Genomic DNA, 24,968 nt, shown 5'->3' with positions numbered 1-24,968 from the left:
TCAGAGAAATTGTATTTATCATGGCTGCACAGAATTTCTTTGGCTGAGCTAAGAACCTACAGAACTGCCCCTCTGTTGTTAGCCTGTTATGGTGAGACTATTCCATGTTTAGACCTGGTGTTTTCAATTCCTAATGATTAATTAAACTCATTCAAAATGAAGAGTGGAGGTAGGGAGGGGAAGAACAAGGTGATTGACATATGTTTGTTTTACTCTAGGAAAATAAGAAAAACGCGACTGATTTTTTTTCTTTTTTAATTTCAGTTTGTAGGAGTAGGGAATCTTTCTGATGTGCACGTGTTTAACCAAGGGTTTCTTTGCAAAGCAAATACTGTCAAGCAGTAGATTACAAATGTAGAAAGAAGGGTACACAAATTTCACCTGAAATTCACAGCACATTTGAAAACGTTGCCTTCTGAGTCGAACAAAGCTTCTGTATTCATCCTGCATGTTATTGTTTACTTGGTCACTCTTCCGATTGTTTCACTTTTTTGGAACTGTTTTTTTAATTTTCCCTTTTAGAACATCTAGTAGCTGACATTTCAAGTGCAATGCTTCTAATAACCATGCACTAATAATTTCCCTAAATCTGGATTTTTTTTCCTACTTGATTACAAAAGCAGGAAGTCTGTTGTGGGGTTCTGTTTTTCTTCCACACAATAAACTGTATTGTCTGCTTACTATATTGGTATTTGGCTAACAGTAAACTCCTGGGGAATTGAAATAAGACCCATGAAAATCTAATTTTCAAAACATTTGTGTAAAGTAAAGCAAGGTTACAGGTCCTAGAAACACAAATACACCCTTGCATCAAAGTCATCTTAGTTACTGAACCACAGATTTAGTTTTTATGCTTTGGAAAGGGAGGATAAGAGAACAGTAGCTTACTTAGTATTCCAGGTATGCTTTGAGCATCAGCAAAGGTATTGTTGAGGCACCAAATATTTACACAAAAGTACAAGTGATGCATTACTGAAAATATGAAATGATTTCTGGCACCAATTGAGTTGATAACTGCAGTAGTCAATTCACTATCTTCATGAAGCATCTTTTTCAAAATGTTTGTAATTCTCATTTTTATCCAATAAGTTGATTCAGTCCTGAAACCTGTTATTTTACTTCAGTAACATAATTGAATAAAGGAATGATGGTTGAGGGAGAAAAAAAGAACGTACAGTTTTCCTGGAGATGAAGGAAAGTGATAAAGTTAATCAAGACAGAGAAAATTGTTCAGCCCATTTCTGACTACCAGGCAGCTAGAAGGTAGAATGTATTCTTCTGACACTGGCTCTGAGGACAGCCAGATTTCACAACAATATTTCTAAAAATACTTCTGTGAAATCTGTGAGCATTTCATAGAGAAACAAAATTTGCCTTCTGACTAGTCATTATTTACTTTAGAATGAGTGTCTACCCATATGTATGAAGAGGTACATATCTTTTTCCAAACAGGCCATTAGAAAACTGCTAAAAGTTTGGCATTGTTTATAATTTTCCCTACAACATTTAAAACATCTTTGAAATTGCAAATTGTGCAATTTCATAGGCAGGAAAGGCTTATGTAGACGTACAAACTCTAAGGTCATTTTTCCTATTGATCAGCATAGCTTCCTTCAGCAGTAATCAGTCACTTGTTAGACTAAAGGATAGAATCCAAACACCAGTATTTTTGCTGGCATTTTATTGCCTGGTAAGCATTTATGGCATGTCATTTATCATAGTGTTATTAAACAGTGTTTTTCTCTGAGCCTTGAGTTAACTAATTAACTATATTTTTGGAAGAAGAAGCAGGGAGAAGTGAGCAAATCAGCCAGTGCTGACAGTACAACAGAGGGAACTCCTGCAGATGGTTTCACAGTCCTGTCCACCAAAAGCCTCTTTCTTGGCCAGAAGGTATGCTCCTGCATTTTTATAAATGAATACCTATTTTTCAGTGCTGCTTAGGGAATACCCCCTCCCACTATCCCCCTTTCCCAAAAAGGTCTATGTACAATTGACATTTCCCTACTGAGCACAGGTGGAGGTGTATCCTTAAACAAAGAAATTCCCTGAAACAACTTCTAGAACACTTTAAACATACATAAATGGGTCTTTATATGCCTACCTAATTAAATATTCAGATAGAAGGAAAGCCTGTGTGCTTGTAATCTATCTCATCTTATTTATAGACAGTATAATTGTTACAGCTAAGCTGCTTTGAAATTATTCTAAGGATGAAATGGCTTTTCCAAAGGGCAGCCCACTTCATTGCTGATATCAGTGATTTGCAGGCTTTTATCAAATTCTATTTTAGACATTGGTTTATAATAGTGGTTTTGTGCTTTATTCTGCTTTGTTTTTTACAAAAGTTAATGCTGTGTAATAACAAATGATGCTTTTATGAAAAGCTAGAAGTCAATGATCCTTTTTTACCTGTGAATGTGCTTTGGGACTTGGGGTGATTTAATACAAATATATATCCATTTAAAGAGACAATTCAATAAGTTAATCTGGTCTCTTATCTTGAAACCTGCCTTTAGTTTGTGATACAAAATTTTGTTAAGTAAAACTGCATCTTTCTTCTGTCATTCAATAGTCAGATCATTGTGTTTTAAGTCATAAAAGATGAGCCATTTTTGTCCATTGTGGAATGTATCTCCTCTGACTCATTTTTACTTCATATTGAGGTTGTTCTCCATTTATCCTTGCACAGTTTGTCTGCTAAGTTTAACATGCATGAAAATAACATTATTTTTTGCAAGACTTCTGGTTTTCTACATGTAATTTTACAGCTAGAACCAGATTGTCAGTTTGGTAGGTTTTGTTATTTGACTACTTCCAGGGGGATGATTTTAAATATATTTGGGTTTTAAAACATTTTGAAGGCTTGATTAGAACCTGAAATTTTTAAACTAAATTGTTGTTTCAAGAAAGCAAGTACTGTAAGGCTTTTGGACCTGATTTTGAACTCCTTTTAGTACCGTAGGAAAACTGTAATAAGACTAAGGTTGTGTTTTCTAACAAGCCTGATCCAGCAAATCAATGGGGCTTTGCTGTTAGGTTCGGTGGAAGAGAAATACGAGCTCCAAGACTGCTTTAAGCTACAGGGAACAGAACCAGTATCTGCTGTAGAGCTTTCCATTGAGTGCCTTGCACTGGGGAATGGACTTTCTGGCTTTCTCATTCACCTGGAGCGCAGCCCCCTGAAAAGGTTGCTAGAACTAAGTGTCCATCCCCACACTGCCTCGCTGTCACTTAGCCCTGCGTTTTTTCCATTGGCATCAGAGGGGCCAGGTGTTAGCCTGTATTTGTAACACAGTATGCATCTGATTTAAAGAAAAAATGAAAACCAGTTTTGCCTCCTGGGAACACTCCAAATGAAACGGATGGTTCTTCTGAAGGACAGGATATACACAGATATTATTGAGATGTGTCTAGCATAAATTACATTTGGCTTTTGACTCCGTGTAAAGAATTGTCTTTAGAGGCAGTAAATGGTTAGTGTAAAAATCTAAGGGTAGAAAGTATGCTATGTCTAACAAATACTTTATGGGTTAAAAATGAAAGTCTTACCTTGTTTGAGCTGATAAATAATATATTAATGTATTTGGTCTGATTTACCCCCAAAATAATGCATTTAAACCAACTTGAATTCTTTCAGGTGTTCATGGTAAGACTAAAAGTGTGGAAAGCTTAAAATGCAAAGAAAACTTGCACTGTAGTGATCAGAGAAATTTTGTTTAGCATAGAGGCAAAAAAAAAACCCATTATGCTGGCTCATTCTTAAACCTTTTCAGAGCATTCCCCAGAAATTATTTTTCAAAACATACATTTTCCAAATTACCAAGATATGTGTTTGATTTTTCTGTGATAAAAAGGCAAAGATAAAACTTTTAGTAACAGTGATGAAATCAGTGGGACTCGAGTGCTTCCTGTTTCCTAAACTTCAGGTGCATTTTGCATGGTCCAGGTGAGAAGTTCCTGGGTATGACAGGATGTCTGTTGCTAAGTTTAGCAGCCTGGGACTTCATTGGTGGTGGTAGTTATTAATTATTTAAGCAACACATGGAAATTTCAAATAATTGCTTTATTTTGAAAATTTACAAATGACATAGAACAATTATCTTTAAAAAATTTTAGTGACTTTGAATCAATTAAATGCTTCTGCTTAGCCATTTCTACATGCAATTGCTGTTTAAAAAGGTAGTATTGATTTTAAATGTTTACCTAAATCTGTTAAGTCTGATGCTATTTTTCCAGAAAAAAAAAAGTTTTGTTGTAGTTTTCAAATTATTGCCACATGGTATTCATAAACATAATGATCTAATAATTTTCTTAAAACCATAGATAGTCATTTTAAACAATAGTCTTGCAGCTTGGCTTTATGATAAGCAGAAGTTCCTTAGGACCATGCATGACAGAAGGTGCTTGCCTGTCTGGAGGAGAACTTTTCTCTGTTCAGCATAGCCTCACTCTTAAATGTGAATTTGGAGGAAGGCAAAACCCCTTGGTTTCATGGCTAGAGAGGACAGTGTGCTTAGGTGGTTCAGACAGAGGCCTGGAAAGTGACTCCTGGCTTCTAATTCTGTTTGATTTAGAGATACTGTGAATCACCTCATCTTTCCCTGTTGCCTTCCCCATCTGGGACATGGAGATACAGTAGTATGTATATACTCTTCACACGGATGGTAGGAAAGTATGATAGGTTAAGACATTTTGAGCTGCTCCATTTGAAAAGCAAAAATATTCTTATTAATCACAATTATTTTAATTGTCCTTGAATTTAAACACATTGATTTTTCAGTATATTTTAATGTGCTCTATGCTCTAAATAGAAATATAAACTATAGTGCAAACACAGGAACTGAAAACCAGAAAACCCAACCAAACAACAGTCAGTATCTTTCACATCTCCTGTGACCTCCTTGAACACCATAACAGCGTGTCTAGTAAACCGGTCTCTGCAAAACTGGTATCTGCTAGGTCACGAAATTATCTACTAGATGTGGAGAAGCCAGAAAATAATCCTGTTCTTCCTGTCATGTCACTCATAAGGCTTTAATGGGAAAAATCTTTCTTCTTGACTCCATGTTTGCAGAAGAGAAAGGTTTTACTTGCAAGAATGGGCTCTCCATTGTTAATACCACCAGATTTAATTACTGAAAACACAGTTGAGAACACTGCAAACCTGGGTATTGTTCAGATTTTAAAACGTACTGTTATTGCATAAAATCTTGAGATAACTTTGCTGACGTTCAGGCAAATTCAGAGGTTCTTAGGGGTCAGGAAATGGCAGAGAACCATTCAGTTATACCTGTAGAAGTGTACTAGTATTACACCATAAAGTATTAAAACCTAGTTAATTTTTAAATGGTTGTGCATCCTGCAAATACTATCCCCATGGAAATCTGATACTCCGCACAGTAACCAGTTCGTTCTTCTGGGACAGTTACGGAGTAGAGGGACGGTTGTAAGACCTCAGGCCTAAGCATTGGGGTTTGGACTTTAAAAAAGACCTCAGCTTATTGGCTTGCCACAGGCGTCTTCAGTTTTCTGTAGGAAACTGTTCTTAAATAATATAAAATAAAGTCCTCCCTCAAGCAAAATTTCCATGACTTTAAAGGTAATTTTGTCTGAAATAAGAAATGCAAGGCTTGGCTCAGAATACTTACGGATGTGCTAAGTGCCATCTGCATTTTATCTAACTAACATTTAATTTAAATGTTACCTAAAGTTATGTCTATTCTTTGTTGCACATGTACATGCAAGTTGTGGATATTTTTATAAAATGTGGCCCTTTTAGGGGATCACTTCTTTCCCCTAAAATACATGTTTCATTCTATTATATAGTAACATTGTGCAATAACTTGTCCAAGGATTTAATGCCATAAGAAAGCTTTTGATTTATACTGTAGGATTTGGCAATTAGCTAACAATGCATTGAACAGTAAATGCAAAATTTAGCAAAATAATACTTAGCTGCCAGCACAAGCCTATCAGTGATGGTCAGCTTTTAAAGTATTTCTTCCTGTTGTTAAATTAAAACTTAAATTACCAATTGGTTGCTATGTAAATCCCATATATGAATAGATGCAGAAATAGTGTAAAGGTGTAAAGCCAAAATGGTCTGCAGCTGATAGATCTCTGGCAAAACCTGGTAGAACACAGAGAACTAGAGATCAAAAAGAGTCAACTATAAAATTAACAAAATACGCTTAGGTACATATTACTACTAAAATCTCCACAGAACAGTCTTTTGGTGTGTGCATGTGTTTTGTTGTTGTTTTTTTTTATTTCAAAATTCATAAAGTTTCTTTAACATTTCGGTTTGGTTTGATTTGACTTTTTTTTTTTTTTTTTTAAACAGCAGTTGCTTGTAGTCAAACTCAAGACTCAAACTCAACTATAAATAACTTGCCACGTGTGAAATATTAAAGGATTCTAAGCTATTTGGAAAGTAAGCTTTCTTAGATCTTTTTACACATTCCCACACAGACCCCTACAGGGCTGAAGTACACTCATTTGTAGCCAAAATCACCCTATTTTGAGGGACCATAGTTTACTCAAGCGAGTTACATGAAATTGCAGGCTTTTAAAAAGAAAAAGAAGGTCAATTCATATAATCACATGAATGAAATGGAAATGCTTTTTTTCATAAAATTTAAATGTATGAATGTTGGCCTCCTTAAATGATCCATTCACTCATATTGGTTTCGTGAATTGACTCATATATTCCTATGTTTACTATGTTAGTAAATTCACATATACATGGAGAAGATTTTAAAAAGTTTACAAAAATGGATTACAAACCAACAGATGAAATTCAGCTATAGATGAGAATAATTGCCACGTCTAAATGTGTTTTGTTACACTGAAATGTTATAGTTCACAGATTGAATTCAATGGGCTTTGGATTAGAAGGAAAGTTTCACTTAATTTCAGCTGGTTTCAGGACTTGCATAAATGAACAAGAACTTTCTCTTTAATAGCTGCTTCCCATATCGCCTAATCAGCTATTGAAACAATCATCTTAAATGCATGTACATGCTGGTTGTAGATATAAGCGTAATTTATAATGTAGATAATGTATTTCCACATATGAAAGAGTCTGGAAAATTTTGTGCACTTCAGTGTTTTAATTAGGGGGGTAGTAAACTTGGTGCATGTGAAATTCGAGTTCCCAACATTGGCTACAAAGCAGTGTCACAGCCCCCCGGTTCGAAGCTTCCCCCCGTACCTGCCAGTGAACTGCAGTTCTTGCTTGTGCCGAGTCTGGACTTTACATCAAACTGCCTCAAATTACGGAGTTGTTTCTGTGGTGTGGATCACAGACTTTCAGTAGTAAACAAATTGTGCTATCGCATTACACCGCTAAGCGTTTACAGAAAACATCCTCAGTAGTACGGTATGGCAGTGTCAGTCCCTTACCGTTGGTGGTCTGGTTTTCTCATTTGAACTTGACTTCTGACTTTATGTAATAGTTTGTAAATCTTGCTCGAATTGTGATGTTAAAGGTGAAATCTGCACTTCCTCATAGTTCATTAATTTTATTTTTTTAAGAACACGAAGTGCAGATATGAGGCTAATCTCTAGACATCTGTGCCAACTTCCTCACCGTGCTATATGCCCATGATAAATCCTTCTAATTTTGTAATGATTAAGACAGCAATTTGGAGACTTGCTTGGAGGACATGGGTGGGGCTCAGGGGCAGCAGTGGGTGGAGCTAAAAATGCTGTTTTCATAAACGACTAGAGGGAGTAAAGCAAATAAAAGCTCTCCACTGGACTGCAGAGTACCTCTATTATAAATGATAAGTACCTAACAGTGCCTATTTAAAGTGCTTTACCAGCCGTTCCACAAAGGCGGCAGACCTGGGCAAATGAAAACTGAAGCGGCTGCAATACAGGCTGTGGTGACCAATAATATGGAAAGAAAAAGCAGCATGTCCCCTTGTTAGGATGGAGGTATCTGTGGAGGCAAGTGCCTGTTTTCCCAAAGACGTGCTCACTTTTACTGGCTTAAATAAGGAGGACCTTCCTTTATCCAGTTTCAGTTCTGAGCAGTCATGACACTTTCCTATAGTTGATGCATAAGAAAGGGTTGGAGCATCTTTCATCTATACTTTGAGGACAAACAAATACCCTTTATAATGCGAAAATAAGAATCCCAAATAGTGGTCAGCATAAAGCCAAAATAGAGCTTGTTAACAGGTACATCATTTTCTTCCAGAGTGAACAATGTTTGAGTCTTGTGTTTGAATTTTTTTTGATAATAACCCTCCTTTATGACCTGCCTTTTATTTTGCATATTTGTTTGCAGTGATGCTATCTCCATCTGTGTTGCAAAGCTCACTTTTCTGCAGCTTCTCTGTGATTTCCCAGCTGTCCTGTTATTTCCCACCTCATGCTTTTCTTTTCAGCTGAACCTTATTCACAGTGAAATCAGTAATTTAGCCGGCTTCGAGGTGGAGGCCATTATCAATCCTACCAATGCTGACATTGACCTTAAAGATGACCTAGGTAAATGGGGCATGGGTTGACACAACTAACGGTCACATGGAAATTATGGAACCCAGAATTTACTCTAGGACTTCATACGTTAAACTAAAAGCAGAAATTCAGATCTTCCGGTTTCTGTTCTGTTGAAGAACTATATTCCAAAGACTTTTCACCAAATCTGAATACTTGCATGTATTGCTAGCCTTCAAGCTGATTTTGATTAAAATCATTTAAATTCTTTTCCATAATGATCATATGTGACTGTTAGCTATTTTGGGGGGTTTCTTATGTGGATTCTTTGAGGACTAAAATACTTTTTTGTCAGGTTGTTTTCAAAATAAGCAGTTTCTCCATTCTAACTGCAACCTCTGTGTTTTTTCCTGATATTCAGAGTAGGCATAGAAATTTGTCAAGTGGGATGATTAAATAACTAACTATCCCCAAATTTTCTTTTTACCTTGATTTTGTGTTTAATTCAGTCAAATGATTTGTTTTTATTATGCTTAAATTACTCCCTCTCTGTGACTTTCACATTCAGCTGAAAACAAATACTGATATTAGAGCAGCACTGAACTTGAAGATAGATAGTTGGTGTATCGCTTTTAAAGCTTCTCACTTGTTTCAGATAAAAAAAAAAAATCCGTCTTTAACAAAAGCCTGTTCTTCATCAAAAGTAAAAAAGAATTAACCTTCTTGTATCATGCACTGTCTTCCATATTTATTTGATTATACCTGCTGCTGGCATCATGTTTAAAACTTCCTTAATGGAATACAGCACTTAATTCTTCTACTATTGCATTTCCTAATGGAAAGTATATGTGTAAATTAACAAGAAAAAGATATAAGAAGGCAAAGTTATAAATCCGCCATCTTCAGAAGTGTTTATATTTTTACATCTGTCTCAACCAGATAGAGTCTTGTATAAAGAGAAAAATTAAAAAATGATCTGCTGTAGGAAAAACTGTATGGCCAACACATAATTAGAAAATAAGTCTTACCTCTAAAATATGAGATGGATCGTTTATGTTTTTTAAAGTGAATACGATACAAGCAAAAATGTGGCTTTCTCCATGTGAAGGAGACTATCATTTTTAGAAACAAAATTATGAAACATTGTAATTTTTAAAATTAGTGCCTGTCGGTTTATTGATGCTGACAAAATGGAGAAACTAATTATTTTGTTTGGTTTGATGATCCCGAATTTCTTTCTTAAACAGATTCCATATTTTAGTGTCATGCTCTGTGGGGTACTGGTTGTTCTAGGTTTCTGCAAAGTGAAATGGGGTATTAGCTGATTTTAAAACTTTGGAAATGATCTCATGTGATTGCTCTGACTTGTCATTTTAACATTTATTTGAACATGTCATACTCAATATTCCTCCTCCTGTTCCCTACACCCCTTTCTCTACACACACCTGCACACACAACTCAGCATACTCCTTTGGCGCAAGGTTTGGAGGTGTAAAGGTAGGAAAATATGGACGTTGGTACATGTGTAAATGTAGAGCCTGTGCTGGGTCTCTGTCCAACGTGGTTGATATACATCTGTTTACCTGTTGTAGTTGCAAGTTGTACAGGCTGACATTGCCACGATCGACAGTGATGCTGTCGTTCACCCGACAAACTCTGACTTCTACACCGGTGGTGAAGTAGGTAATGGAAAGTTCAGTGCTGCGGAGTTTGTATGTGTGTGCATGGTAAATCAGCAGCCACAAGCTTGTTGTAGCTATGCAGATTTGCATTCATTTCTCGCTTCCAGCAGTCCTGACCGATAATAAAAAGAAATGAGTAAGTGCAAACTCAATAGACATTTCTGATTTTTATCATCAAATCAGACTTTCCAAAGTAATAATAGAATGCACCGCCAAAATTTGAAGTGCAGGAACAGTATGTTCAAGACAGGCATGTGACCAAGGAAAATGAATTACCGCATTATTTGTTTGACATGTTAAATACGTTGTTTTGAATAAAGTTTGAGTCTTGATCTTTAGATTTCTGACTGGTTCCAATATGCTCTCTTCATGCCAAGTTTCAGATGTTCACATCTGACATGCTGGATCTCGCCCATCTGGAATTTCTGAACTCTTAAGATCAGTTAGTTTTTTCACGTTTTGATTTGTGGACCAGTTGACCTTCACAGTCCTGCTGAGCTGCCCTTTAACCACAGGCACGTGTATCTAGTGGTGCTACGTACGTTTTTCAGGCAGTCATCTAAACTATGCTGATGCAAGAAGGCATGATAGGCCATACGACAGAAGTCTTAATTCAGTGTCTTATGGTTCCCCTGAGTAACTCTTACCTTAGTAATATGCCTCTATATGCACCTTTCAGTGCAGTATTTCAAAGGTTTTCATAAATGGGTATTTATTGAACTGCCTTGGTAATTTAAGAAGGCAAATCAGAATTTGGGCTAAATACAAAAGCTGCTGCTAAAGGTGATAACCCACCATATTTTACAAAATAGTCACATGATGCCAGCCTCTGTTTTGCATCTCACCTTAACCTCATCATCACCATGCAAAGGGTGTCCCTTTGTGCCTGAGGCACTGCCTCAGCGCTGGCTTGGAGGGACGCGTGTCCTCCTGCGGAGCTGGCAGGCCTTGCAGCACCTGTTCTTTCTGCAGGGGCTGCTTTTGAGTAATGCCCGGACAAATGCAGCTCTGGATGTCCTGTTGAGGCAGGAACAGCTGTGACTTGGCTGGCTAAACAACCTTGTGTAGAGGCATTGAAAGAAGAAAAGTGTCGTGATAACCCTGTATCTCAGGAATATGCTTCTAAGGGCTGTCAGATTCATTTAGCTAATGTGCTCGTCTCTGATCCTTTGACAAAGAAACGCTTTCGTAGCTACCCTACAAAGAAAATTCTCAAAGCTGCACTGCTCATACTTTAGTGTAGGTTCCTGTTACCTCTGACTGCTGTAAGAAAGAATAGAAGTGCACAAATGCTTAGCTTCCAATGATTAACTTTTACCCATCTAAATTTTTTTTAATTTTTGTTTTTTTTCCCTAACAATTTAAATGTATTGGGGGCTTATCCTGAGAGTTTTAGAGCCTAAATTTCTGCTAACGCTGTTTTCAACACTGATACCAATGCCTGCTTGGAAAGCATGAGATAATGACCTAATTCTCATGGGAGTGACACATATTTATGCCTATGAGCAAACAAGCTACTAACCTTGAAGCTGTGAAGCAAGACTTCCATCAAGAAACTTACTAATGTAGTGGAAAATGGTTAAATACAGTATGTCCCTTCCAGGATGAAGCTAATTTACAACATTGTTCTGAATGTAATTGCAATGTAAACCTTCACTGTTAATTATAAAAAGAACATCATTGTAGAGTAAATGCAGAAAACATCACTGATTCACACCAAATACTTCTGCTCTTTGCACCAGATCTGCAAGGAGAGTTCAGTTTATGTGAAATAAGCTGCTCGGGTTGTTCATTGCTTTTAATTATAAATTAATTCCCAGTAGAAGGGAAAAAGCCGATCCTTCTAAATTGAATTAAACCAAACTAGGCTAAATTCCGTTAAATGTACAACAGCTTTGCAATGGCAGAGAAATGACCTAGTTAGTAGATCTTTTCTCTTTGTAGGTTCTGTGCAAGGCTTAATTATGTTTCCCGTTGAAACGGGAGATATTAAGGATTGAGAATGTCACGAGTTTTAGGACTGGTCTGAGTTCATGGACTCAAGTGGAATATAACTGGACTATACATACATATATATATATAAAATATATATATAAAAACTGGATTGATATGGAATATATGCAGCAAGAATATAACTAGAATGGAGGACCGTCCCTATCCATCCCCATCCATTCCCTGTCAGAATGATTTTACAAAACCCTGGTGTTAGCTGTGTCTGTTAAATAGGTTCAGCAAAAGGCACCGTATGTCAGGCTATCTGGTATATAATAGCATTACGCTTTTGAAAGGCAATATATTTCCAAGCACCTCTGTTCTGCGGGTGGATCTCTTTTCCTAGCACACTCTCTTAAGACACTTTGCTGCTACAAATGCAACCATAATGTCTTATCTCAGGGATTTGTAATAAGGTGTCTTCCACTCAGTTGCACAGGGATAGATAACTTGGAGTTTCAGAAAAATCTTAGTAAGGAGTTTGTCTAAATAAACTTAGACCAAAGTGTTTATATAAAAAAGCTAAAATGATTACAAGGAGCAAATTAAACTCTGACCTACACAGTCAAACCTTGCAATCCAGCTTTCGGCAAACACCCATTGTGAATTAGTTATGAAGAAAGCAAAATAAAACCTTTTTTTTTTTTTTTAATTATCTTCAGCTTTTTTACCCCAAAGACAATAGACTACCTACAGCAAAAATAGAGGCAGGGTCATAGAGATAGTTTTTAAATGAAAAAACAAGTGCATTCAGTTATTTTCAACAAGCTTTTAATATTCATTTTGGAAAAAAATTAACAATGGTGTCAAAGCAAAAACATCTGGCAGTGCTCTTAGAGCTATAACCCTATTTAGGCAACTAAATCTTGGAGGAAGGGCTCTGCTTCCTTGAGCATATAGTATGTGCACTTCCATCAGAAAATGCAGTTTTTCTTTCTTCATCAGTGAAAGTAAGGGGCTTCACCAAATAAATGTCTAGACATTTAGAGATCTTAGTTCTGAATTTTTGGAAATCAGTTTTCAAAGTAAGAAATCAGAGCCTTTATGATTCCACTGCTTCTTACTTATCTACCTTTATAATTAATATGCACAGTGAAAATTTATTTGGGATGCTTATGTAGTTAGGAAAATGCTTTCTTGGGCTGTTTTTTATATTAATATCTAAAACTAGAGCTGCAAAATAAGATCTAAACCATTTAGTGATGGACTGCCTTTGTAAACTGCATACCTTTTGGTTGCCCTGAAACACTGCACAGCTCTTCTTTTCCCAGACTGACTTTGTCCAGCTCCTTAGCTGTAGTTAGAGAAGTTCATTGGAGGAATATGTTCCTTAGAGATTCTCCTTATTTCTGAGGCTCTTCCTCTTGGTTAAAGGTGGCTCAACAAGCTGGGCAGTTACCAAGTAAAGCAGCCCGCTGCACTCACGAGACTGTTTCATTCCTGGTGCCACCTGTTGGGGTCAGGGACCAAGATCAGGTGAGTTTCAAATTCTTATTGTGGCAAATGGCTCTTTAAAACAATTTATAAGAGAGAGGGGAAATGAATCTTAGGGGAAGGAATTATGAACCTTCAACACCCTTGAGCTAGCACATTCTTCTGGAACATTTCACACTAACAGATGCTCATGATAAGGAAGGAGATAGGGATGTCATCTCAGATGTATTGACATTAAAATCAGAGTCTGAGAATGTTAGCAAGGGATACAGATGTGAGGTTTTTGGGTTGTTAGGGTTGTCTTCTTTGGTTTTTTCTTTTTGTTGTTGTTGTTGTTGTTTTTAATGACTAGCTAATTCTGAAGTCCCAAAAGGTTTAGATCTTACTTTGCAGTCCCCAAAAAACGTTTGGGCAGAAAAATCTAGAATTATGTAATCGCAAGTAATGATCAGTCACATGTGTGCTGTGGAAGCCTGGGATCAGAGGAGTAAAATAACAATTCTCTGTTCAGGGAGCACTTTGGAAAAGAAAGGCGGCAAGGAGTTTGTGGAAGCTGTCATTGAGCTTCGCAAAAAGAACGGGCCATTGGACATAGCTGGAGGTGAGGTTCTGCGCTTCGGGAAGCCCCGGATGAGCACGGTGGGCAGCGGGTTCTTGCGGTCTGCCGCAGTCTTCGCTGCAGTCAATCAACCAAACTCGTTCCAGCCCAGTGCTTGTGTGAGAATCCCTCTGGGTTCGTGCTATCCCCAGACGACGTTGGTGGGTTACATGATATTTGTATTCTCAAATGTTAAAATACATGCACTGCATCTTAAGGAACCGTATCAAAGCATCTGGGAAATGGTATAGTGATGTAATATTACAAATAAAAAGAAGCTGTTCACAGAGACACACATATACAAAGAATGTTGATTATTAAGGACACAGCTCAGGAAAGCCCTTAATTAGGTGCTTATTTTCAAGAACAGCTGAAGTTCAACTCTGTTAAACGTCTGCTTTTCTGTCTGACTTTCACTGAACTTAAAGCACTTGCTTAAAATTAAGCATCTGCTTAGGTACCTTGTTTAATCAGTGCCTAAGCCATTGCTGTAAAAGCTTATGATTTTTCAATGCCTAGTTATCAAAATTTATGTAATATCTGAGGACAATCTAATATTGTAGAGTAGTAAAGTTTGATAAATCACAGTATGTAATTTTACGCCATCTGTGAAATTGCTGATACATGTTGTTCATATAGAACTCTGATTCTGCCATCTGTGTTTATGCTATGAAAATAAATATAGTGCGTGCAGTTTTGTAAACGAATTCTGACTAAAGCTGAGGAGGAGATCTAAGGCTTCAACTAGGACAGGAGAAATTTATGACTGTTTACTTCTGGTAACTTAATGCAATTTTTTTTCTTCCTGGTTTGCTTTTCATTTAAATTTTTAATAGCATTTTCTTAGAATTCTGGTTTTGCAAAAAAATATAGAATCAATTACTCGCCTATTCTTTGCTCACTTCTGTACAGTATTCCTTATCAAGCTATCGGTTAGCTAGGCCAAAGTGTGCTCAGAACTAGATTTCAAGTTGGAAAGAGATTTTTTTCTCAGCCACCACTTCATTCCTCCGATCCGAGGGCAGCTTGGCAGTCTTAGCCTGAGAGTGTCACCGAAATCAAGAGGAAGCTCTGTGTCACACCAGCAGAAACTGACTGTTAGAGGACTCTAGAGTAGAACTGGCACAAGCCATTTCCCCAGATTTCTCAATTATATGAATATTCCTTTAATCTACCAATAACCAGGTTACTGTGCATATAATAGTAACTAGCACAGAATTTGTCCACAGTTCTTTTTTTTTTTTTAATAGAAAAAGTATAACGTACTTTCCCTTTCAGAGTATTTTGATGTGAAATAAGTGACCGTTGCTCTTGGTAATTAAGAGGTGTCCTCAACAGAATCATAATGAGTTAATTAGTGACTACCCTAGAAAACACTCCTGTCTCAGAAATATTAAAGTTGGTGATGTGTATCAATACAATGTTTTATTCTTTCAGTATGAAGATATCATCAGCATTCCACATCTGAGTAGAGAGATGTCAGCTGCTTTTATTAGTTTCTTCTTGGATTTATGATGTATTCTGAATTTGCCAACATTTTAGATGCACATTATGACAAATTAAAATTGCCTAACACTGAGGTTATTCAATATGTTGAGAATCTACAAACCTATAAAAATATAAATGCTTGTGCTTCCATTGTCCCTTAAAATTTACACTTCTGATTAACCTCCTGTCAGAGTGCCACATGACAAAGTCTATTTTCTCTTTTCTGCAGCAGCTACAGAATAGTATCCATATGTGATGATAGTGCTCCAGGAGTTATTTCTGTGATATTTTAATAACAAAATGCCTCATAAACATCCCAGAATGGAGCAGAGAATTTCTGGCCTTTAAGCACCTTTACAGACCTGATTTTTTTTAATCACTGGTATTTTTATTGTTGTTTTTAAAGAAGCAAGCTCCCATTTTATACCTACGCTTTTGTGGGCATGTATGATTATATCCCAAAGCCTCTTAGAGGGCTGACGCTTTGTGAAGCTTCAGTGTATGCTCTTGTGAGACTTCGACTAGGTGGTTTTTGTTCCATGAGCTTGTGAATAGAGTATTTTTCTTCCATCTTTTTTTTTTTTTTTAGCGAACCAAAGTTACAAGCTTTTAATTGCAGCCACAGACCTGCAAGTTGAGAATGGCAATGATCCTGTTATCCTGTTTTCTGGCAGGCAGGGCACAATCTGTTGTTGCTCTGTGATGGGAAGTGGTGAATCCAGAATATGTTGTCCTGCTGGGAGAAGGCCACCGTTTTGGAGCCTGACTGACTGCCAGCAGTTTGTCTGCAGGCTCTCCCGCGTCCACTTAATCCCCACACATCCATGACAGTATCATGGTGATAACATACAATTAGCATGGTAAAAAACCTTTCTCGTTTCTTTGTACATACAGGGCCTCGCCTGTTGGTATATAAACAGAGTGAATCAAACATTGTAAATCTGTAAACGCATCCTGTCCAACAGTCTGTCAAAAATGTGATGAAAGAGGTAAACTAGAAAACAGCATTGTTTAAGCAATCAAGGATGACCCATAAACAAAAAGCTTGAATAAAAACAGGCCCAAAATGCCTCCTTTATGCTTACTCAGAAATGAAGATAGAAATAAGGCAAAAATCTTAGATAATTCACCTCTTTTCTAGCCTTCCTTACCAGTTTGCAGAACACCAATAGCTTTGAACTGATCCCAGTCTGGGCTGCCGTCTGATCAGAAGCTGGCTAAACAAACTGTGTATTTAGCAAGAATAGCTAAAGGTCGCAGAGGTCATACCTCTAACAGTGTATTATCCTGACATTTACTGTAGCTCTGCAATAAAATCTGAACCAGAGCAAGATCATCCCTTGAATGGGTTTACGTTCTGACAGATTACTGCCTTTCTGCTTAGACATTACACAAGTTTGCACAATCCCCAGTATAAATGTGTTTCCTTTGATGTCAGTCATGAATTCTTGCTCTCTCTAAAATAAGCTCTATTATAGCTATGATTTATAAATTACCACAGTGAAATGCAGCTGGAAATGGAAAATGCAAAGTCTCTGTAATCATGTATTTTAAGCCTGCGTGATTTGTAATCTAAAACATTCACAGGGGCTAAAGGAATGTCTGTCGATTGTTTGCTATTTTAATCACATATGCACTCTTTTAATCCTAATGAGAGGAAAGCAATTACGTTTCACTTTCGTTTCTGACTAGCTGTTGTCAGTGCTGGCCATGGATTGCCCGCAAAGTTTGTGATCCACTGTAATAGCCCAGGTTGGGGCTCAGACAAATGCGAGGAGCTGCTGGAAAAGACAGTGAAGAACTGCTTGGCTCTGGCTGATGAAAAGAAGCTGAAATCAATTGCATTTCCTTCAATTGGCAGCGGCAGGTAAGGCTGTTATGCAAACCTTATACTTGATGCCAGACTGGTCACGTTTTCTAATGCCATCGCATATGTTCCGTTCTTTCCTGCTACAATAATAACTCTATTCTTGTTCATTTAGATCAATTCCCCAAATGAAATATTTCTTGTAGATTCATTCAAGCTGCACATGGAGCCTAGAATATTCTCCTGAATCCTAGTTTAACTTTGGCAGGTCTAGCAATGATCCTGCAAAAACTTAAAGCATACAAATAGGTTAATGTACTCTAAGAGTATATTAAAAGACTTTTTTTCACACTATCAATTTGTTCCTATAAATTGAGGATGTGGAGGAGAGCATGAAGAAAAGGAATCTATTTTACCTAGTTTTACTGCATAATTAAACATACTACTATATATGTCTTACATAGGTTAGCAAGAAGACGTGTTTTAGTGTTAGTTTAAGCATCGGACTTGAAATGCCTTGATTCTAAGGATTTGCAGAGTCACTTCAAGCTTTCTCCCAAAATCTGTAAGCTGAATTCCATGCAGTTTACATCGTGGAACTCTTCCAGAAAAAAAAGGCCTTAAAGTCTTTGCCAAGATTTTTGAAAGCCAAAATCTAAAGTTAAGGTCCTCTAGCTGTGGTAGGATGCTTAATGCCTTTGAAAATTGTATCACATTCTTAAAAGTCTAAATATGGACTAGAATTTTAATTTGAGGCTCTTGGGAAGGGGGGGGGGCACAGCTGGAGCATTTGGCCCTTAATGATGGCTCAGTATGAAGACCAAGGACCAAATCCATGCTGAATTACAGTTGTGTATTTAACCCTGAACAGCTGCTACTTTGAATTTGCCATAGAAGTAGTTGACTGATCTTCTTCAGCAAGAGTATTCTTCCCATTGTGCCACGTTGCAACATGAGATTAATTCCTGCGTATTCTGTGTAGGGCAGAAAGTATTATTGGGTGAGCTTTTTGGGTGAATGACAGTAAAGATATAGCAGTTTCACTGGGATAATAAATTTAAGCAACTTGCATCAGACTGAGCTTCAGAAAAAGGCTGAGGTACATGAATGACATTTTAAGGAGGTAACATAAGCCAGCTTTGTAGAACCATAGAGAAAATGTAGTGGAGGATTCATATTAACCAGTTGAATTAGTTGTCAAGCTAGTCGGTAAAAAGAGAAGCTCTTCCGGATGGTGATCCAGCACAATTAAGCTGTTCTCTGAATTGCTTTTTGGGAGAAACTGCATTCCTCCACTCACTATAGAGTGTTTGTGGAACTGTTTATTTAGGTGCCTAAAGCAAGGCTATATGAAGTATCTTCCCTAGAGTCCTTATTTACTGGATAGCTCCCAGGAAGGAACCGTTCGCAACCATTGTTGTGAAGTAGTTGATTGGTGTTGGAACATGATGAAACCCTGAATAATCATGATTCACATTCTGTTATCAAATCTGGTTACTGACAGATGAGATTTGTGGCTGTGTTGTCAACTTGGTGTACACACATAATTCTCACTCAAGCCAACTGAAGTGATGTTTTTGAAAGATGGAGTGGAATCAACAGGCCTTGGGAAATATATGATGTTGTATATTTTCCCTTTTTTCTTTAGAGATATTCAAGCATAAATTAATTTTGAAGAGAAAAGAATATATTCTGACACTACTCTACTTGTTTTTATAAAGTCAAAAGCATAAAAATGTAAAGCTTTTAAGGACAGCAAATGCCAAAGACAGCACATGTATGCAGCTGTTCTGGTACAGACATCTGTCAAGCAGACATCACCCAATAAACCCACATAAACAGTTTCATTCTCTTTTATGGTTGAGGAATGGGATTACATGAGGGCAGTTCAAATAAATCATGGGGGAAAATAAAATAGCATGCTTATAGCATTCAGTGGGCCAGATGCTCAGCCACAGCCAACTTGTGGAAAGCACAAGCTGGGTGCTGCACAAAGGTAGCTTGGAGTTCACTCTGGTAGGGCCAGCAGGAGAACAGGGAAAGATGAGTTTGGGATTGAGCATAAAATCACCCTCTGAGTGGGGATTTCATTCTGAGGCTCTGACTTTGATCTGAATTGACACTAGCTTGGCTAAAATCTCAAGCTGCCTTTTTACAAGAATTTAATTCAGACCAGTAGATCCAAGGCAAGAGGCTTCTGTTGCTTCTTGCAGCCCACACATGGCACTGGTCAGCATCCTACTTGTGATTTTTCCACTCTGCCTCTTTCCCTTTTTTGAGGCATAGGCCCTAAACAATTCAGTTTAATCAGCTTCCATGTGCACATATCTCCTTTAAATCGGAGGCAGCTCTGTTGTCATTTGCCCTGCTGTGACCACCTTGCTGGAACACTACTGGAGTGAAGGTCGTACAGCTTCAGAGTCCCCTTTGAGCATTTCAGAAACAGTGTTTACCCCGATTTTGATGCTGACCTGCATAACTATTCCTGCTCAGCACCAAAATTCCTTGAAGGTCCATTTAATATATGCCAGGATGCAGCATCCATAAGTAAATGGCAAGCGATCGAATGCAGAGGCATACTGACTCCATGCCCTTTCCTCTGTGTAAGCCAACAGTAGGAAGTAGCTTCTGTGTCCAAAATATGCTCTCAGTGGGTTACCTTGTCACATAGCTGATTCTCCCTGGACCAGCTAAATTGCCTTTGGAAGAGTACAAGTTTTTTCACAATGCTTTTTGCTTTTCTTTATTTAAGTAAAAGTAATTTTAGTAAAAGAAAAAATAGGGTATTTTCAGAAAGGAGGGAAACAGCATGTGCTATTTCATGTCATCATTTCTGAAATATCACAAGCATTATCTTCATGCAGCGTGTATAAAATCACATTACATGCAGCACTACCACAGAATTGCTCTTAAAGTATATTTTATGGTAAGGTAATGTGCAGTAAGTGGTCCATGACACAGGTAGTTGCCTTTCTCATTTTGCTTCTTGCAGCATGTAATAAGAGGGAGAGTACAACGGTGTTTTATTATCAGAGTTTGGTGCTCCAGTGAGCAAATGCCAAGCCATATTGCACCTGTTAAAGCCAGAGGTGAATTTAGCCCTGCTTCTTTGAAGAGCAAACACTAAGAAACTCAGCTGTGTGTGTAATCTGTGAACTATTAATACTATTCCTCTGTATTATAGGACAGTATATCACAGTCTGTAGCCTTAAATAAAAGAAGGTGTGTTAGATGACATCTCTCTTTCCCCCATTTTACTTTACTTTGTAAACTTCCTTGGATAGAAAAATGTAATTGTTTGCTGTTCTTCTTCCTTGGAGACATCGCATGCCGTGCTTGAATTCAGTGGCAGAACTTCCATTAGTAGAAGATTCTGAATTCTTCTGCATTCTTTAAGCTTCTTATATCGTTTCTGTCACTGCAGCATTCCAGTAGCCTAGTGAGGGCCTGAACTAAGATACATCTTTCAAAGCTGCTATCTAATTGCTGTAATGTGGATTTGTTCAATAGATAGGGGGCTTGGAGATTTGTACAGAAATAAGTGGCTTCTAGGAGGAAATTGGTCTGAACTACAATAAGGAGAGAAGGAGAAAGAAGATATGATTTGTAGTAAGGTGAAACATTGGTAGCAGTCTGTAGAGAAATAAAAATGAATTATGTAACTGCAAAGTATAGCCTTCACAATCCAGGAAAACATGTGCATCTTTAAAAGCCTTTTCTTTGCTCCTTCCACTTCTCTTCTTCCTGACAAATTTATTAAATTAATGCTGTTGCTGTATTGTTGTCACACACAACTCTCTTGGAAAAATGGATCACGCTCATCAGACCTGTCACAGAGAGGTTCGTACTACTTTGATTGCAAGCAACCATATCACCCGGTGGTTTTCTGCTGCCACTGTCCCTGAGTATCCCCCTTCCTCCCCCTCCAAAAAAGCAGCATTAATTTCATGAGCTCTTCCAACAAGAGCTTCCTTGCTGAGGATGCTGGCTAGCATAGCCCTCTTGTGACCGGTGACAGAGGGGACATTGTGTAAGCCTAGAAGTTCTTCCAGAGAGATTACTTTACCCTCTGCATCATTAACGCTAACTGTGCCACCTCTTCCTGCTGCAGTTGCTTAGTGAGAGAGGAATTTATCCTTGCCATAGACTGTGTAATTATGAGCAACATCGATACTTGGAAGACGTAGTACAGTCAGAATAATTAGTTCCATAGACTGTCATACTCTGCGCAGTAGCTGCATTCTGCTAGCTTTCAGGTGACTATAGTTTTAGTCAAAAACAGCTATTGTTTTTTTCCTCTCCTAAAAATCCATCTACTGTAATAAAGGAGAAGAAGAAATCGCTGAATTCATGGAATTAGAAGGAACAAAACAAAGATAGACAAAATACTGCTGTTATTAAAGTTCCAACTGTCAAGTACCATCCATCTTTGAGTATTGAAAATTCATGTGAAAATGGTTTCAGTATCTCCTTATTATCCTACAGCTAAGAAAGATTCAAGTAGATCCATGTTTTTTAACAGGGAATATTGACAATGTGTTTGTGTACATGTGCATGTGCCAAGCAACCAGGTGATGTTCAGCAGGCTCTTTAAAATTTCATTGGGGTACTATTCTTACCAGAATGATCACATCTCATCACCGTCCGATTGACTACTGCAATGCACTTTGCTGGGGCTGTGCTCAGCAAAGCCCAGAGCAAACCTGTGCAGTCTAGGTAGATAGCAGCGCTTCGTCTAGACCACCTTCAAAGTAGTTACCAGGGGTAATTTCAGGTTTTAACCATAGCCTGTAAAACTCTCTTATAGTTCAGGTCGTGGCTTTGTTCAAGCCATTCTACTTTTGTTCAACCTGTGTTAAGATTAGATGAGACTTTCAGACAACAGCTACTAGATGGAAATGTGAAGAAGCCTGTAAGAAGTGTCCCCAGGCTGGGTATACGTCTTTGAAATTCAGCCGTGCACAAATTGGGCATCTGAGAAAGCGCTGTTGGCAGTGGTTTTTCTCACTACCAAACTACCAGAACTCGTTCTCTCTTCATTTTCAGTCTGTAGCAAGGTTGTATGAGTAACTTGTTTAATTTTGTACTATATTATTAACCATTAATAGTGGTAAAGTCATTTTTGTTCTTTGAGTCTTTTCATATTTTGTTTTGTGTATCCCTTTCTGTTTTTCTTCTTGGTTGGTCTGCTTTCAGGACAAGTCTGACTGTGCAACTCGAACATCTATGCAGCTTTCCTGAACCCTTTAGCCTGACTGGGCACTGGTTTACTTGTCTGTTAAGGGAGGGTAATTGAGCCTTCAGATATTGTAGGGTTCAACCCATTAATGTGTTTGGACTCTATACTCATATTTTGGGAATGCTTTCTTCTGCAAGCACCTTTTTCTAAAAGTTGTTTGAACATTTTAAGTCCCACCTAAACAAACAAGTTTGTAGCTTCTAATTCAGCTTGTAAACACTTGCCCTGTAGCTTTATTTACTGTGCTGCATACGAGAAAGCCCTGAGCGTTCCTTGCAAGGTTATACTACCAAAAGCTTGTTTGGCAAGTTTTGATTCTCCTTTTTTTCCTCTCTCCTACTAGAAATGGCTTCCCAAAGCAAACGGCTGCTCAGCTGATCCTGAAAGCCATCTCCAGCTATTTTGTGTCAACAATGTCCTCTTCAATCAAGACGGTGTATTTTGTGCTCTTTGACAGTGAGAGTATAGGGATATATGTGCAGGAAATGGCCAAACTAGATGCCAACTAAGCCTAGAAAGCTACAGTACCAGCCCCCTTACCCGTCATCCTCCTCCTCCCCAAATCCTTAACTCATCGTGAAGCAGAGCATCCCTTATTTTAAATTTTGCTCATTTAGGGGAATAAAAGTGTTTTTTTGGTTTTGTTTGTTATTTTTGGTTTGTTTTTTATTTTTCTTTCTAAAATGTTTTATGTTGGCACTGATAGTTGGCATTACTGCTGTTAATGCACTGTATACCAGGCATCGTCTGAATTTAGTGTAATCTAGGAGATTTTATAGTTTTATTTTAATGAAGTATGGATTGAAGCAGAAAGCTATTAGGAGTATGTAGTCTTTTACTTGTGAAAGAATCAGGCAGACCCTATTTTGTAACTGTGTTGTGGTGCTTTATCAATACATCGAGTGGCGTTCCTTTCATTTTTTTAAAGAACAGATGCTATAAACCTAATTTGTGTTTGTTTATTGTCTTAATGATAAATCTGGAAGAAAAAATACAGAAACCCTGTTGTCCTTAATTATATTTACAATTTTGAAATGTGTGAATTGATTTAGTAAAATGTTTGAACTGTTGCTGGTGGTGTATTTGAATTAATTTTTCTCTTAAGCGTTCATTTTATAAATTCTGAGCAGTTAGCTGTGAAAAGCATGACAAAATCCCAAATCCAAACCAGTGCACTGCTTGGAGATGCTGGGCATCTTACAGGTATTAGCTGAATTTCTGCATGCTCAGTGACTTTCCGAATCGGATCTTTTTCCAGTGAGTATTCAGACTTTCCAATAGGTGCTTCAGACCCTCCTGTTCAGAATCGGAGCTAATTGGCTGTTTAGGTTGGGAGGTCCAAGCCTTTTCACAGTAAACATTTTTTTGCTGCCTGCACACACTGTATAGATTCTTTCAAACCCTTCCACTATTCCTTTGGGTTTTGGAGGTAGTTGGGTAATTTTTTTTTTTTTTTTTGGTCGTTCTGGTTTACACAAATCAAGATATAGGATTCAAGTAAAGTCCGGGGGTTTTTTGAACTAGTTCCAGTAATTTCATATTAGTCTGTTTGAAGCCATTCTGTATTTTTTCCAAATATTTATGAGCCCAGTTTGTACTGTTTGCCATATAGTTTGCACAGCTGAAATCCATACCAACATAAACCTTTACAGAAGCCACTTGTTTTTGTACTTTAGGAAAGAAGAGGCTACATGTTCAAAAGCTATTTCATATGAATGCTATCTCTGAATAGGAAGTTCTTCCTTTGAAGTCTTCAGCCTACTTTCTAGATAGTAGGCATACGCTTTTGATTTTTATTGAAAACTTCATTTGCTGATGAAAGAGTGCTTAACTTTCATTCTGGATTGATCCAGAGCAATGAGTGGACGGAATCTGACTCATTGGTTTCAGTAAGCTGAGAATTCACTAAGATATGGATCCTGAATACCAAATATTAAAAATTTGTAGCTTGAGCTCCTGCAAGAATTTGGTTTTATGCATCGAATTCTGGATACTTGTAACTTTGGAATGGACTGCTGTAAAGGAACAACAGCAACAGTAGAAGGTAAATTTTAAAATAACTTTGTTGTTTTAAATACCAAAGTTTAAGTGTTTTAAATAACAAAGTTATTTTAAACAAGTACACAAAGCTAAGAGGAGCAAAGAGTAAATTAATTTTGTGCCTCAAACACATAAAACATTTGGCCATGCTATGAGCTCAAACTTAAGATTTCTAAAGAATGAATAAAATGCGCCTGATATCACAAGGCTTAAAAGACAGCAGTATAAGTGGAAATAAAT

The 24,968-nt window shown here is 37.5% G+C and overlaps 1 protein-coding gene across 6 annotated transcripts in view; it reads left to right on the top strand.

Annotated features, from left to right (window-relative positions):
- The window catches only part of LOC112964819 (core histone macro-H2A.1), a 42,019-nt gene extending 18,261 nt beyond the window's left edge, over positions 1-23,758 (top strand). The window contains exons 4-9 of one of the 6 annotated variants that reach the window (XR_003253089.1): positions 1,783-1,893; positions 8,400-8,499; positions 13,497-13,598; positions 14,068-14,157; positions 17,335-17,509; positions 23,032-23,758. Coding sequence is in view for 4 of the 6 variants with exons in the window: in XM_026063374.1 (XP_025919159.1) it covers positions 1,783-1,893; positions 8,400-8,499; positions 14,068-14,157; positions 17,335-17,509; positions 23,032-23,197 (642 nt within the window). In the remaining 2 variants the exon portion in view is untranslated. Of the gene's footprint in view, positions 1-1,782; positions 1,894-8,399; positions 8,500-10,040; positions 10,132-13,496; positions 13,599-14,067; positions 14,158-17,334; positions 17,510-23,031 lie in introns of all 6 variants that reach the window. The other 5 variants (XR_003253088.1, XM_026063377.1, XM_026063375.1 and 2 more) reach the window with 5 other exon arrangements.
- Positions 23,759-24,968: the final 1,210 nt, after the last annotated feature.

The sequence above is a fragment of the Apteryx rowi genome, unplaced genomic scaffold, assembly GCF_003343035.1.
Source record: "Apteryx rowi isolate R43461 unplaced genomic scaffold, aptRow1 scaffold_2, whole genome shotgun sequence".
Taxonomy (NCBI): Eukaryota; Metazoa; Chordata; class Aves; order Apterygiformes; family Apterygidae; genus Apteryx; species Apteryx rowi.
Note: the sequence above shows the minus strand (reverse complement) of the source record. Positions and strands in the feature narration are given on the sequence as shown.